This window comes from Esox lucius, chromosome 3 (assembly GCF_011004845.1).
Source record: "Esox lucius isolate fEsoLuc1 chromosome 3, fEsoLuc1.pri, whole genome shotgun sequence".
Lineage (NCBI taxonomy): Eukaryota > Metazoa > Chordata > Actinopteri > Esociformes > Esocidae > Esox > Esox lucius.
Genome location: NC_047571.1, coordinates 124068 through 138870, shown reverse-complemented (window position 1 = coordinate 138870; position 14803 = coordinate 124068). Strand labels below are relative to the sequence as shown.

Genomic DNA, 14803 nt, shown 5'->3' with positions numbered 1-14803 from the left:
CTCCCCAGACACTTCCTCTAGCTCTTCCGGGGGGACACCGAGGCGTTCCCAGGCCAGCCGGGAGACATAGTCCCTCCAGCGTGTCCTAGGTCTTCCCCTGGGTCTCCTCCCGGTGGGACGGGACCGGAACACCTTCCCAGGAAGGCGTTCCGGAGGCAGCCGAAAAAGATGCCCAAGCCACCTCAGCTGACCCCTCTCGATGTGGAGGAGCAGCGGACCGAGCTTCTCACCCTATCTCTAAGGGATCGCCCGGCCACCCTGCGGAGAAAGCTCATTTCGGCCGCCTGTATCCGGGATCTTGTCCTTTCGGTCATGACCCAAAGCTCATGACCATAGGTGAGAGTAGGAACGTAGATTGACTGGTAAATCGAGAGCTTCGCCTTGCGGCTCAGCTCTTTCTTCACCACGACAGACCGATACATCGACTGCATTACTGCAGAAGCTGCACCGATCCGTCTGTCAATCTCCCGTTCCATCCTTCCCTCACTTGTGAACAAGACCCCTAGATACTTAAACTCCTCCACTTGAGGCAGGCACTCTCCACCAACCTGAAGTGGGCAAGCCACCCTTTTGCGACTGAGGACCATGGCCTCGGATTTGGAGGTACTGATTTTCATCCCCACCGCTTCACACTCGGCTGCAAACCGTCCCAGCGCATACTGAAGGTCCTGGTTAGAAGGGGCCAACACGACAACATCATCTGCAAAGAGCAGAGACGAAATTGTGTGGTCCCCAAACCTGACACCCTCCGGCCCCTGGCTGTGCCTAGAAATTCTGTCCATAAAAATTACGAACAGAACCGGTGACAAAGGGCGGCCCTGCTGGAGTCCAACATGCACTGGGAACAAGTCTGACTTACTGCCGGCAATGCGGACCAAGCTCCTGCTTCGGTTGTACAGGGACCTGACAGCCCTTAGCAAAGGACCCAGGACCCCATATTCCCCAAGCACCCTCCACAAGATGCCGCGAGGGACACAGTCGAATGCCTTCTCCGAACCCTCCAACACCCCGTAGAGGGTATAGAGCTGGTCCAGTGTTCCACGGCCCGGACGAAAACCACACTGTTCCTCCTGAATCCGAGGTTCTACTATCGGCCGTATTCTCCTCTCCAGAACCCTGGCATAGACTTTCCCGGGGAGGCTGAGAAGTGTGATCCCCCTATAGTTGGAACACACCCTCCGGTCCCCCTTCTGAAAAAGAAGGACCACCACCCCGGTCTGCCATCCCAGAGGCACTGTCCCCGACCGCCACACGATGTTGCACAGGCGTGTCAACCAAGACAGCCCCACAACATCCAGAGACTTGAGGTACTCAGGGCGGATCTCATCCACCCCCGGTGCCTTGCCACCGAGGAGTTTCTTGACCACCTCAGTGACTTCAGCCCGGGTGATGGACGAGTCCACCTCTGAGCCCTCATCCTCTGCTTCCTCAATGGAAGAAGTGACAGCGGGATTGAGGAGATCCTCGAAGTACTCTTTCCACCGCCCGACGACATCCTCAGTTGAGGTCAACAGCTGCCCACCTCTACTGTAAACAGCGTTGGTAGGGCACTGTTTCCCTCTCCTGAGGCGCCGGATGGTTTGCCAGAATCTCTTCGAGGCCAGCCGATAGTCCTTCTCCATGGCCTCACCGAACTCCTCCCAGGCCCGAGTTTTTGCCTCCACAACCACCCAGGCTGCAGCCCGCTTGGCCTGTCGGTACCCGTCAGCTGCGTCAGGAGTCCCACAAGCCAACCAGGCCTGATAGGACTCCTTCTTCAGCTTGACGGCATCCCTTACTTCCGGTGTCCACCACCGGGTTCGGGGATTGCCACCTCGACAGGCACCGGAGACCTTACGGCCACAGCTCCGAGCGGCCGCTTCGACAATGGCGGTGGAGAACATGGTCCACTCGGACTCAATATCTCCAGCCTCCCTCGGGATCCAGTCGAAGCTCTGCCGGAGGTGGGAGTTAAAGATCTCTCTGACAGGAGACTCGGCCAGACGTTCCCAGCAGACCCTTACAGTACGCTTGGGCCTGCCGAGTCTGTCCAGCTTCCTCCCCCGCCATCGGATCCAACTCACCACCAGGTGGTGATCAGTTGACAGCTCCGCCCCTCTCTTCACCCGAGTGTCCAAGACATACGACCGCAGGTCAGATGAGACGACAACAAAGTTGATCATCGACCTGCGGCCTAGGGCGTCCTGGTGCCACGTGCACTGATGGACTCCCTTATGCTTGAACATGGTGTTCGTTATGGACAAACTGTGACTAGCACAGAAGTCCAATAACTGAACACCACTCGGGTTCAGATCAGGTTGGCCTTTCCTCCCAATCACGCCCCTCCAGGTGTCACTGTCGTTGCCCACGTGGGCGTTGAAGTCCCCCAGTAGAACAATAGAGTCCCCAGTCGGAGCACTTTCCAGCACCCCTCCCAGAGACTCCAAGAAGGTCTGGTACTCTGCACTGCCGTTCGGCCCGTAGGCACAAACAACAGTGAGAGACCTATCCCCGACCCGTAGGCGCAGGGAAATGACCCTCTCGTTCACCGGGGTAAACTCCAACACATGGCGGCAGAGCTGGGGAGCTATAAGCAAACCCACACCAGCCCGCCGCCTCTCACCATGGGCAACTCCAGAGTGGTGAAGAGTCCATCCTCTCTCAAGGAGTGTGGTTCCAGAGCCCAAGCCGTGCGTAGAGGTGATCCCGACTCCCTCTAATCGGAACCTCTCAACCTCACGCACTAACTCAGGCTCCTTCCCCGCCAGCAAGGTGACATTCCACGTCCCTAGAGCTAGTTTCCGGCAGTCGAAGGCAGGGGCCTAGGCAACCCGATCTCTGGACACGGAATATCTCCCTATTCTGTCAAATTAATTTAGAAAATAGGAGCACATTTTTGGATTGTAAAACGTTATGCCTGGGTGTTTTTGACAGATTCAAACTCTTTTGTGTTGTTGTATTTTGCAATCGCCTTTCTCTTGGGATCGATATACATAGCCTCCTAGACTGTCTTCTTCCTTAATTTGTATGATATGTACAGTTGTTTTCACTTGTAAAATACTTTTTATTCTTTGTTTACCTTTAAACCTCAAAGAGGGGGTAAATGGGAATTTAATGGAGGAAAGTTGAATACCTTTGTCACACCAATGTGCTTTTATTTTGAATGAGAGGTCAAGTCGTTATGCCTATTTACAGGTGCAGGTCATAAAATTAGAATATCATCAAAAAGTGTATTTATTTCAGTAATTCCATTCAAAAAGTGAAACTTGTATAATGTATACATTCATTCCACACAGACTGATATATTTCAAGTGTTTTTTTCTTGTAATTTTGATGATTATAACTGACAACTAATGAAAACCCCAAATTCAGTATCACAGAAAATTTGAATATTGTGAAAAGGTTCAACATTGAAGACACCTGGTGCCACACTCTAATCAGCTAATTAACCCAAAACACCTGCAAAGGCCTTTTAAATGGTCTCTGTCTAGTTCTGTAGGCAACACAATCATGGGGAAGACTGCTGACTTGACAGCTGTCCAAAAGACGACCATTGACACCTTGCACAAGGTCATAGCTAAAGAGGCTGGCTGTTTCACAGAGCTCTGTGTCCAAGCACATTAATAGAGAGGCGAAGGGAAGAAAAAGATGTGGTAGAAAAGTGTACAAGCAATAAGGATAACCGCACCCTGGAGAGGATTGTGAAACAAACCCATTCAAAAGTGTGTGGGAGATTCACAAAGAGTGGACTGCAGCTGGAGTCAGTGCTTCAAGAACCACCACGCACAGACGTATGCAAGACATGGGTTTCAGCTGTCGCATTCCTTGTGTCAAGCCACTCTTGAACAAGACACAGCGTCAGAAGCGTCTCGCCTGGGCTAAAGACAAAAAGGACAGGACTGTTGCTGAGTTATGTTCTCTGATGAAAGTACATTTTGAGTTTCCTTTTGAAATCAAGGCCCCAGAGTCTGGAGGAAGAGAGGAGAGGCACAGAATTCACGTTGCTTGAAGTCCAGTGTAAAGTTTTCAGTCTGGTGGTTTTGGGGTGCCATGTCATCTGCTGGCGTTGGTCCACTGTGTTCTCTGAGGTCCAAGGTCAACGCAGTCGTCTACCAGGAAGTTTTTTGAGCACTTCATGCTTCCTGCTGCTGACCAATTTTATGGAGATGCAGATTTCATTTTCCAAAAGGACTTGGCACCTGCACACAGTGCCAAAGCTACCATTACCTGGTTTAAGGACCATGGTATCCCTGTTCTTAATTGGCCAGCAAACTCGACTGACCTTAACCCTATAGAAAATCTATGGGGTATTGTGAAGAGGAAGATGCGATACGCCAGACCCAACAATGCAGAAGAGCTGAAGGCCGCTATCAGAGCAACCTGGGCTCTCCTAACACCTGAGCAGTGCCACAGACTGACTCCATGCCACGCCGCATTGCTGCAGTAATTCAGGCAAAAGGAGCCCCAACTAAGTATTGAGTGCTGTACATGCTCATACTTTTCATGTTCAAACTTTTCTGTTGGCCAACATGTCAAAAAGATTTTTGTAATATCATTTTCTGAGATGCTGAATTTGGGGTTTTCATTAGTTGTCAGTTATAATCATCAAAATTAAAATAAACAGTGTGGAATGAATGTATACATTATACAAGTTTCTCTTTTTGAATGGAATTACTGAAATAAATTAACTTTTTGATAGTCTAATTTCATGACCAGCACCTGTAATTGTAGCCTTGCAATTTTTTTTAAACTTATCCTGTTAAGGAGTTTGGACAATATACTGATAACAATGGTAGAAGGACACCAATAATAATGAAAATGCCTTCCTCAAAATGTTTAAACATTTGTGTCAATTATTTGCAATATTTGATAGTGTGCTGTGACCAGAGCTGGGCACCAATCCGTTAATCGCTGATTTTCAAAGGTAACATTTTCCTTTACCTTTAAATTTGCTGTGAAATTCGTTATTGGACTAAACTTTCGGTACATTTAATTTCCTTTAACTCAAGTCCTCTAACCCAAAAACGTCTAAGCCAATTTTTTGGGTGTATCATCAGAACAGTTGTACCAGGGGTCAATATCAACTTTATTTATAAAGCACATTTAAAACAACGGTCGTTGACCAATGCGCTGTCCTGGACAAAATAAAGTATACAAACTATGAAATGTACAGGTAAAACATTACGTAGATACACAAGACACAGAAAAAATTTTGCAGCACAGAAATGTAATGCCAACTCAGCTAAGATTAAAAGCCAGAGTACAAATGTGTGTCTTCAGCAATGACTTAAGTGTGTTTAGTCTGGGCATTTCAAATATGCAGTGGTAGGCAATTCCAAAGGATGGGACCACCCACCGCGAAAGCTAGATCCCCTCTAGTTTTTAGCCTGGGTTTTGGGATAACTCAAGTAACTTGTTAGCTGACCTCAGTGCTCGGGCAGGATAATGACGAAGTTCAGACAGATATAAAGTGCTTAATCCAAGTCGATTGGTGGCATTTTGTACTAACTGGAGCCGATTTAGGGTTTTCTGATCCATCCCCAGGTACAAGGAATTACAGTAATCCAGCTGAGATGTAATAAAAGCATGGATAACTTTCTCAAAATCCCACAGAGGAAGATGGACCTTAACCTTTGCCGTAAGTCTTAGCTGAATGAAGCTAGATTTCACTACTAGACTAATTTACTTATCGAGTTTGAAGGAGCTATCAAAGATAACAACACAGAGATTCTTAACAAAAGGTCTAATATAAGAGGCTATAAGCGCCTAGGGTACCAATAGGATCACCCAGCAAATTACCTCATCCAGACAAGAATCTCTGTCTTACTTTCATTTAAAGTAAGAAAGTTAGTGCCAACAAGATTTTGATGTCCTTTATGCAGTCTAAAATAGCCTTTACAGAGTCTTTAGATGTTGTTTTTATCGGCATGTAAACTTGTACATCAGCAAACTTATGAAAGGAGACATTGTCTATAAATGGACCCCAAGGGCAACATATACAGTGGGGAGAACTAGAATTTGATACACTGCCGGTTTTCCCACTTACAAAGCATGTAGAAGTCTGTCATTTTTATCATAGGTACTCTTCAACTGTGAGTGACGAAATCTAAAACAATTATCCAGAAAATGACATTGTATGATTTTTAAGTAATTAATTTGTATTTTATTGCATGACATAAGTATTTGATACATCAGAAAAGCAAAACTTAATATTTGGTACAGAAACCTTTGTTTGCAATTACAGAGATCATACGTTTCCTGTAGTTCCAGGTTTGCACAGGATTTTTGCCCACTCCTTTCTGTTTCGGGGCTGTTGCTGCGCAATACGGACTTTCAGCTTCCTCCAAAGATTTTCTATTGGGTTCAGGTCTGGAGACTGGCTAGGCCACTGCCGGACCTTGAGATGCTTCTTACGGAGCCACTCCTTAGTTGCCCTGGCTGTGTGTTTCGGGTCGTTGTCATGCTGGAAGACCCAGCCACGACCCATCTTCAATGCTCTTACTGAGGGAAGGAGGTTGTTGACAAAGATCTCATGTTACATGGCCCCATCCATCCTCCCCTCAATACGGTGCAGTCGCCCTGTCCCCTTTGCAGAAAAGCATCCCCAAAGAATTATGTTTCCACCTCCATGCTTCACTGTTGGGATGGTGTTCTTGGTGTTGTACTCATCCTTCTTCCTCCAAACAAGGTGGGTGGAGTTTAGACCAAAAAGCTCTATTTTTGTCTCATCAGGCCACGTGACCTTCTCCCATTCCTCCTCTGGATCATCCAAATGGTCATTGGCAAACTTCAGACGGGCCTGGACATCCGCTGGCTTGAGCAGGGGGACCATGGGTGTGCTGAAGGATTTTAATCCATGACAGCGTAGTGTGTTACTAATGGTTTTCTTTGAGACTGTGGTCCCAGCTCTCTTCAGGTCATTGACCAGGTCCTGCTGTGTAGTTCTGGGCTGATCCCTCACCTTCCTCATGATCATTGATGCCCCACGAGGTGAGATCTTACATGGAGCCCCAGACCGAGGGAGATTGACCGTCATCTTGAACTTCTTCCATTTTCTAATAATTGCGCCAACAGTTGTTGCCTTTTCACCCAGCTGCTTGCCTATTTTGCAGGCCTTTTGCAGGTCTACATTTTTATCCCTGATGTCCTTACACAGCCCTCTGTTCTTGGCCATTGTGGAGAGGTTGGAGTCTGTTTGAGTGTGTGGACAGGTGTCTTTTATACAGGTAACGAGTTCAAACAGGTGCAGTTAATACAGGTAATGAGTGGAGAACAGGAGGGCTTCTTAAAGAAAAACTACCAAGTCTGTGAGAGCTGGAATTCTAACTGTTTGGTAGGTGATCAAATACTTATGTCATGCAATAAAATGCAAATTATTTTGGATTTTTGTTTTAGATTCTGTTTCTCACAGTTGACTTGTACCTATTATAAAAATTACAGACCTCTACATGCTTTGTAAATAGGAAAACCTGCAAATTCGGCAGTGTATCAAATACTTGTTCTCCCCACTGTATAGCGAAAAAAGGATGGGGCCTAAAATGGAGCCTTGGGGGACCCCACAAGTGAGAGGTGCTGTGGTTGATGGAAATTCAGCTAGGTGGACCGAAAAACTCCTATCAGTCAGGTATGACTCAAACCGTTTCATGAAAGTTCCTTTGATGCTAATGGACTGTTTGATGCTTTTTAAGGGGATCCTATGATCCACTGTGTCAAAGGCTGCAGACAGGTCCAGAAGCACCAGAATAGCTGGGCTCCCTCAGTCAACAGTTTCAAGAAGATCGTTAAGTCTTAGGAGTGGTTTGAAGCCAGACTGAAACTTTTCCTGGATGATATGATTTTCTAAAAACATTGTAAATTGGTTAAGAACTACTCTCTCTAGTATTTGAAAGAGAGAAGATAGCTTAGAGATGGGCTTAAAATTTGAAAGAACATTAGGATCCAGGTTTAATTCTTTAATAAGAGGCTGTACTACAGCATGTTTAAACTCAGCTGGAACACACCCAGAAATAAGTATTAATCAGAATAAGAATACTGGGCCCAACCGTATCAAACGCATCTTTTAAAAGATGAGATGAGATGGGATGGAATCCAGGGGACAGTTTGAGGGCGCATGGTACAAACTACCTTTGTTAATAATAAGTTGGATACAGGTTTAAACTGATAGAGTATCAGTAGAGGGGGCGGTAGGGTCAAACATTTTTTTAGAGCAACAATCTTTCCAATAGTTTGGCTGATGGAACAATACAAGCTGAGCTACTGGGGTTTATCAGAGAGTTGTAGAGAACCCAAGGTTTGAAATAAATTGTGCTTATGCAGCTTTAACAGCTCTCTGATAGTTAGTACAGCAGTCACGTAGCATTCTTAAGGAAGCCTGGAGTTTATCCTTCCATTTTATTTCAGCTTGTCTAAGTGAACGTCTGAGACTGTGGGTACTGTCGTTTCGCCAAGGCTCTAAAGATGGCTTTGCGCGTTTAGATTTGAACGGCGCAACAGAGTCTAAGATATCAGTGCAAGTGCAATGCATGAGAGTAATAAAATCGTCAGCGCTAAGCACAGCTGTCATCTAGATTACACAACAAATACTTTAAGGGTTTAATCGCACGCAATTTACATACAGGAACACAATTTTTAGCCTTAGTGCAGGGAACTGTGACAGTGAACAAAACAACCAGGTCATCTGATATACAAATCACAAATTTCAGAGACATGGACTCAAACCGTAAAACCATAAAAGGTGTGTGCTCTTTTTCATTTGTTGGACTAGTCACTGACTGAACGAGATTGACGGAGTCTATAAGACTCATAAAATCCTTGACCACAGGCCTAGATCACAGCAAACATGTATATTAAAATCACCAACAATTAAAAAACGATCATAATCCATCATAATCACTGCCAAAAATTCAGCAAAGTCCGTCAAAATTCTTATTGACAAGGTGGACGATACACCACCGCGCACAGTACTGGAAAAGGATAGTTCAACTCAAACAGTTGCAGTTCAAAACTAACAAAACTGTCAGAATGAGTCTGCCAGCATTTGAAAGTGGAATTGAATACTGTTAAGAAAATGTGTTCCAGAATTTCTGAAGAAGGACGAGGCTTCGGTCCGAATGAAAATTTAGCACAAAGATTTATTAATATGAAATGGTAAGTCAGAATACATGAAATACACTGCAGCAGTCAAATATTTGCTTAACCCTCGAGCTTCCACAAAATATTCGCCCCGAATCAAGATCGAACATCGGTTTTGATTCTCCCGCCACAGGGGCGGTTGCTTTTCACACATGTGAGTAAAACCCATCCTTATTGGCTCTTCATTGGCATGGGGACCTTTTGGATGAATATCTTTGTTTTCGCTGTCCAATGAAGAAGGGCATGCTCTAACCTCTTCCCATTTGGGGTTACTCTCGGTCATAGATAAACAAAAACATTAAAATACATGGTTATTAAATCAGCATTATTTAAACTTCATTTATCTCAACAATACAGATGCTGGCCCTCCAACACCTGTAGTCCTAGGGCTGCTGTGGAAATTACACTCCGGAGGAAGAAGGTCTGAGAGAGGCGTAAACTCACCAGCATGGAGCCTGATCTCTGTCAAAAACAGGAAGTCCAACTCAGGCGTAGTAAAAAAGTCATTGCGCAGGAACGTCTTATTTGCTAGCGATCTAGCATTAATTAGAGCCATGCGCAGCACATACTCCCCACTGATCAGTGAAGGGGCACAGTTCAGAGGACGAAGGTTCCCGTGATCCACGCCGTCTCTGCGGGTCCCTTTGAATGACGGCTAAACAAACCCCATGCCATTACGGACCCACCACCAGCCTGTACAATGCCCTGTTGACATGTGGGATCTATGGCTTCTGTACACACGGATTGAAACAGTTGGAAACGCGACTCATGAGACCAGGCTACTCGTTTCCAGTGGCGGTGTTCCCGACCCCAGGGGAGGCGCATAGCTGTGTGTCGAGTATACATCAGGGAGTATACATCGAGTTGGGCGTTGGCTCCTAAAGCCCATATCCCAGAGGGAACGTTGCACTGTCCTCACGCTGATGTTTGTTGGGGGCCCAGCATTGAATACGATGTTATTTGAGGCAGTGTTACGCGTCAATCGCGTGAAACGTTTCTTGCCATCCGACGATGGTCACGTACTCCCACAGTCTTTTTAGGGCCACACTGCTGTCGTAAGTTTGATGTAGTACATGAAAATCTAAACATCTCTACCTCTGAAATTTCCCATCTCACGAGCTCCAAGTTGCATAAATCATGGTAACTTGCCGTTCCTCACTGCAAGAAGCAACCAATTCACATGCATAGGTGCGTTATGTATTTTGTATGGGCTTGTCTGTACCAGTTTTTCTGGGACTTCAGTGTGTCTCTGCAGTAAGATTGTGCGCTTGTCTCAAGGCTTCAGTATGAAGATCAAGCAACCCTCGGGAACCCTCATATTACTTGAGCTGCTATTTGTGTTGTAAACGTCATCTGTGATTGGCCAACAAATAATGGTTCTCGTATCTGTGATATCGATAGGGTATTGACCTTTCAAAAATGGAGTAACTTCAACATCACTATATTTGAAAACTATGGTTTGGGATTCTAACGCAAGCCCTTAAATTCCAATATTAATTTTTTGCCCTTTGTTAGATGTTAGTGCAAAATAAATTTTTATAATAATGTACATGCACGTTTATTTCTAACTTCCGTAAAATTAACTATTTGATTGATTAACGGTTATCAAAGTTAACCTTTTGGTTAATTGTGCCCAGCTATGGCTATGGCACAAGTGAGGGATTTTCCACAACTATTAAATCTACTAGACTTCTCTTGTTAATTCCGCAAGGTGTCAAATACAGCTTCAATCCTTTATTTTGTCTCCTATCAGCCAAGCACTTTTTAGCCTGATTTGAGTTCTCTTATTCGCTAAATACAGTTGGGTCTGGAAATATTTGGACACTGACACAATTTTCATAATTGAAACTTTCATAATTTTGTCGCTATGCGCCACCACAATGGATTTGAAATGAAAAAAACTGATGGAATTGGAGTGCAGACTTCAAGCTTTAATTCAAGGGGTTGAAAAAAAATATTTGATGTATTGGCTCATATCTAATTGTACGCATAAACACAATCTTAAATAAAATGTTCATTTTTAATACTATTTTGAGAATTATTTGCAGGCAATGACTGCTTGAAATCTGGAATCATCCAAAAGCTAGGTTTCCTCCTTTGTGATGCTTTGCCAGGCCTTTACTGCAGCTGTCTACAGTGAAGTGAAGTGCATGCCCAGCCATTGCAGAATATTCCACTTCTTTGCCTTAAACACCTGGGTTAGCTTTCATAGTATATTTTGGGTCATTGTCCATCTGTAAAGTGAAGCCTCATCCAATAAACTGTGCTGAATTTGGCTGAATCTGAGCTGACAGTATATCCCTAAACACTTCAGAATTCATCTGGCCTCTTCTGTCTTCTCTCACATCATCAATAAACACTAGTGACCCCGTGTCATCACACTGCCTCCATGTTTTACAAATGATGTGGTATGCTTCAGATCATGAGCTGTTCCAAGCCTTCCCCTTACTTTTTTCTTCCCATCATTCTGGTGCAGATTGATCTTAGTTTCACCTGTTTAAAGAATGCTATTCCAGGACTGTTTTTTTTTTTTTTTTAATGTTTTATGGCAAAATCTGGCCTTACGATTCTTGAGGCTTATGAATGGTTTGCACCATATGATGAACCCTCTGTATTTGCTCTTGTGAAGTCTGCTCTTTATGGTAGACATGATAATGATATGCGTACCTCCTAGAGCAGACCTGGGCAAACTACGGCCCGGGGGCCACATCCGGCCCTTTGTACGTCCCTGTCCGGCCCGCGTGAGGCCAATCATAAATTATAGGGATGCACCGAAAATTCGGCCACCGAATAATTGACACAATCTTTCCTTTCGGTTTTTGGTTCTCGGCCTTTGGATATTTTATTTTGAAAAGCGTTATGTTTGTATTACTTAAGTATGGACGTATATGCGTGCATGAGCTGAGAGTGAAGGTGGAACAGCGACAAGTGACGCTAGCCAGGTTACCCTCAAGCTAAGAAAAGAAAAGTTGATAACGAATGCCGTGTTTTCAACAAGACATGGACTGCCAAGTATTTATTTACAGAAATTAAAGGTAAAGCCGTTTGCTTAATCTGTGGTACACAGGTCGCTGTGGATTATAATTTGAATCGCCACTACACGACCAAGCATGAGGGTAAATACAGAAATCTGTCTGATGAAGAGCGCGTGTTGGAGTCTGATGTGTTGCTAGCAAAACTGCAAACCCAACAAGGACTTTTTACGAAATTTCACACCCCCAGAGATGCAGCCGTCAGGACAAGTGATGTAATTTCTCACAAAATCGCCAGAAAAAGTAAGGCATTTTCTGACGGAGAATTTATTAAGGAGTGCTTATTGGACTCTGTTACGTTGTTGTGCCCGGAGAGAAAGGGCGAATTTGTGTCACTCTCCCGACGCACTGTAACAAGGCGGGTTGAGGACATTGCTGGAAACTTGGAGCTTCAGCTGAAGAACAGAGCGGCCAACTTTGACTATTTTTCTCTGGCTTTGGATGAGAGCTGTGATGTACGTGACACCGCCCAGCTACTCATCTTCTTACGTGGGATAACTGCAGACTTTCAAATCACGGAGGAGTTGGTAGCCATGCAGTCAATGAAAGGGACAACCACTGGTAATGACTTGTTCACAGAAGTAAATGCATGTTTGGACATGTTAGGACTGAAATGAGACAAGCTGAAATGAGACAAGAGTCCAAATCTGACCGGGAAAAATGTTGGTCTTTTAAAGAGAATGCAGGATAAAGTGACAGAAATGAACCCTTTGCAGAAGAACCCTTATGTGAAGGACACCTCTCCGCTGTCCTTCGCATAGCCACCTCAGACATTCAAAGTTATTGTTTGTTGTATTGCTGTATTTCTATAAACTTGTTAAGTTGTTTGTTGTTTTTCATTGTTTTTGGAGATTAACAAGTAAAAAATAAATTGCACTAATTCAATAATTGCTGTTTTCTTTTTTGACCTATACACCACAATTTCACATTGCCTAATATAAATATTTACTGAGTAGTTTTATTCTTCCGATTATCAGTACCAGCTATTCAAAATATGTAATTTAGTGCATTTTACAATCGAAGAAAGTTGAGCAGAATTAAGTTTGTTATCGTTGGTGTGGCCCTCTGACACAATTCAGGTTTCTCATGTGGCCCCTTGTGAAAATGAATTGCCCACCCCTGTCCTAGAGTGTTCTTGGCTAGATGTTGTGAAGGGGTTTTTCTTTACCATGGGAACGATTCCATGATCATCCACCACTTTTGTCTTCTGTGGATCTCCAGACCTTTTTGTGTTTCAGAGCTCACCAGTGCATTCTTTTTTTCTCTGAATGTACCAGACTGCTGATTTGGCCACTTTTAATGTTTATGCGATGGAGTAGTTTTTCTTGCAGTGTGTTTCACTTGCATTGAGAGCTCTTTTTGTTCACGGCAGCAACCGCCAAATTCTCTCAGGTCGTGCAGGAATTGAGTTCTAAAGAGCCACTATATAAAATTATCTCCATTCTCTCAAAAGACATATTGAGGGTAGCATACCAATGTATCAGCATACCAGAAACATGTATAACCACTTAATTCCTGAAAAGGTCATTTACACCCAAATACTCCAACTGATCAATATGAGTTATATTTATTATATTAATCATAATTGATCAATAGGAATTATATATATCAGGAAATTGGCCTGTAGTTATTATGGTAATAATTTAGAAACACTTCTTATAGCAGGTGCTAAACTTAGACTAAAAAAACATTCCACTATATTCTTTCTAGTTGAACGACTCTTTCACCATGTACAAGAAGGAGAAGGCAGAGAATGACAAGTTGCTGAATGAGCAGAATGACAAGCTGCAGGAGCAGCTATCTGAGGTCCGGTGCCAGAAAGCCAAGCTCTCCACACAACTTGAGTTTGCAACCAAGAGGTAAGTTAATACATTTTACCAACGTGGATGTTGGCGAACTCCATGAGGTCCTGCTGCTGTTTGCCCTGCATTACTTAAACTTGTTTGTCTTAAATGCTGAAACAAAAGAATAGCCTGTCACAATAGCCTCTTAAGGGGACTCTTGGGTTTGGTACTCCTGCTGCCCTGGTGGAGCTAAATGCATGTGTATGTACATAGAGTGCCAGCCAAAGGTTTGGACACACCCACTCATTCAAGGGTATTTTTTTAGTTTTACCATTTTCCATATAGCATAATAGTGAACACATTAAAACTATGAAATGGCGCATATGGAATCATATCACAAACAAATAGTCTAACAGATCAAAATAAATTTCATATTGCAGATTCTAGTCACCCTTTTTGTTGGTGACAGCATTCCACACTTTGCATTTTCTCAACTGTCTTCATGAGGTAGTCACCTTGAATGCATTTCAAATAACAGGTGTGTCGTATTACAAGTTAATTTGTGGAATTTCATTCCTCAATGTGTTGCAACTGAACAGTTGGGTTGTGACAAGGTAGGGTTGCTGTACAGAAGACCAGCATTATGTCTGTACTGTAATTGTCCATATTATGGCAAAAACAGACAAAATAAGCAAATAAGAGAAATGACAGTTCATAATCACTTTTAAACATGAAGGTCAGTGTGTCCAGTAAATGTCAGGAACTTTGAAAGTGCAGACATAAAAACCATCAAAGTGGTATGAAAAAACTCTTCACAACTGCCACAGGAAAGGGACACCCAAAGTAACCTCTGCTGCAGAGGATGAGATTTTTGGT

The 14803-nt window shown here is 44.0% G+C and overlaps 1 protein-coding gene across 4 annotated transcripts in view; it reads left to right on the top strand.

Annotated features, from left to right (window-relative positions):
- Positions 1-14803, top strand: part of tpra (translocated promoter region a, nuclear basket protein) — a 160489-nt gene that overhangs the window by 50325 nt on the left and 95361 nt on the right. For all 4 annotated transcript variants that reach the window (XM_013132787.4, XM_013132788.4, XM_013132785.4 and 1 more), the window contains exon 17: positions 13854-14002. In XM_013132787.4, coding sequence (XP_012988241.3) covers positions 13854-14002 — 149 coding nt within the window. The remainder of the gene's footprint in view (positions 1-13853; positions 14003-14803) is intronic.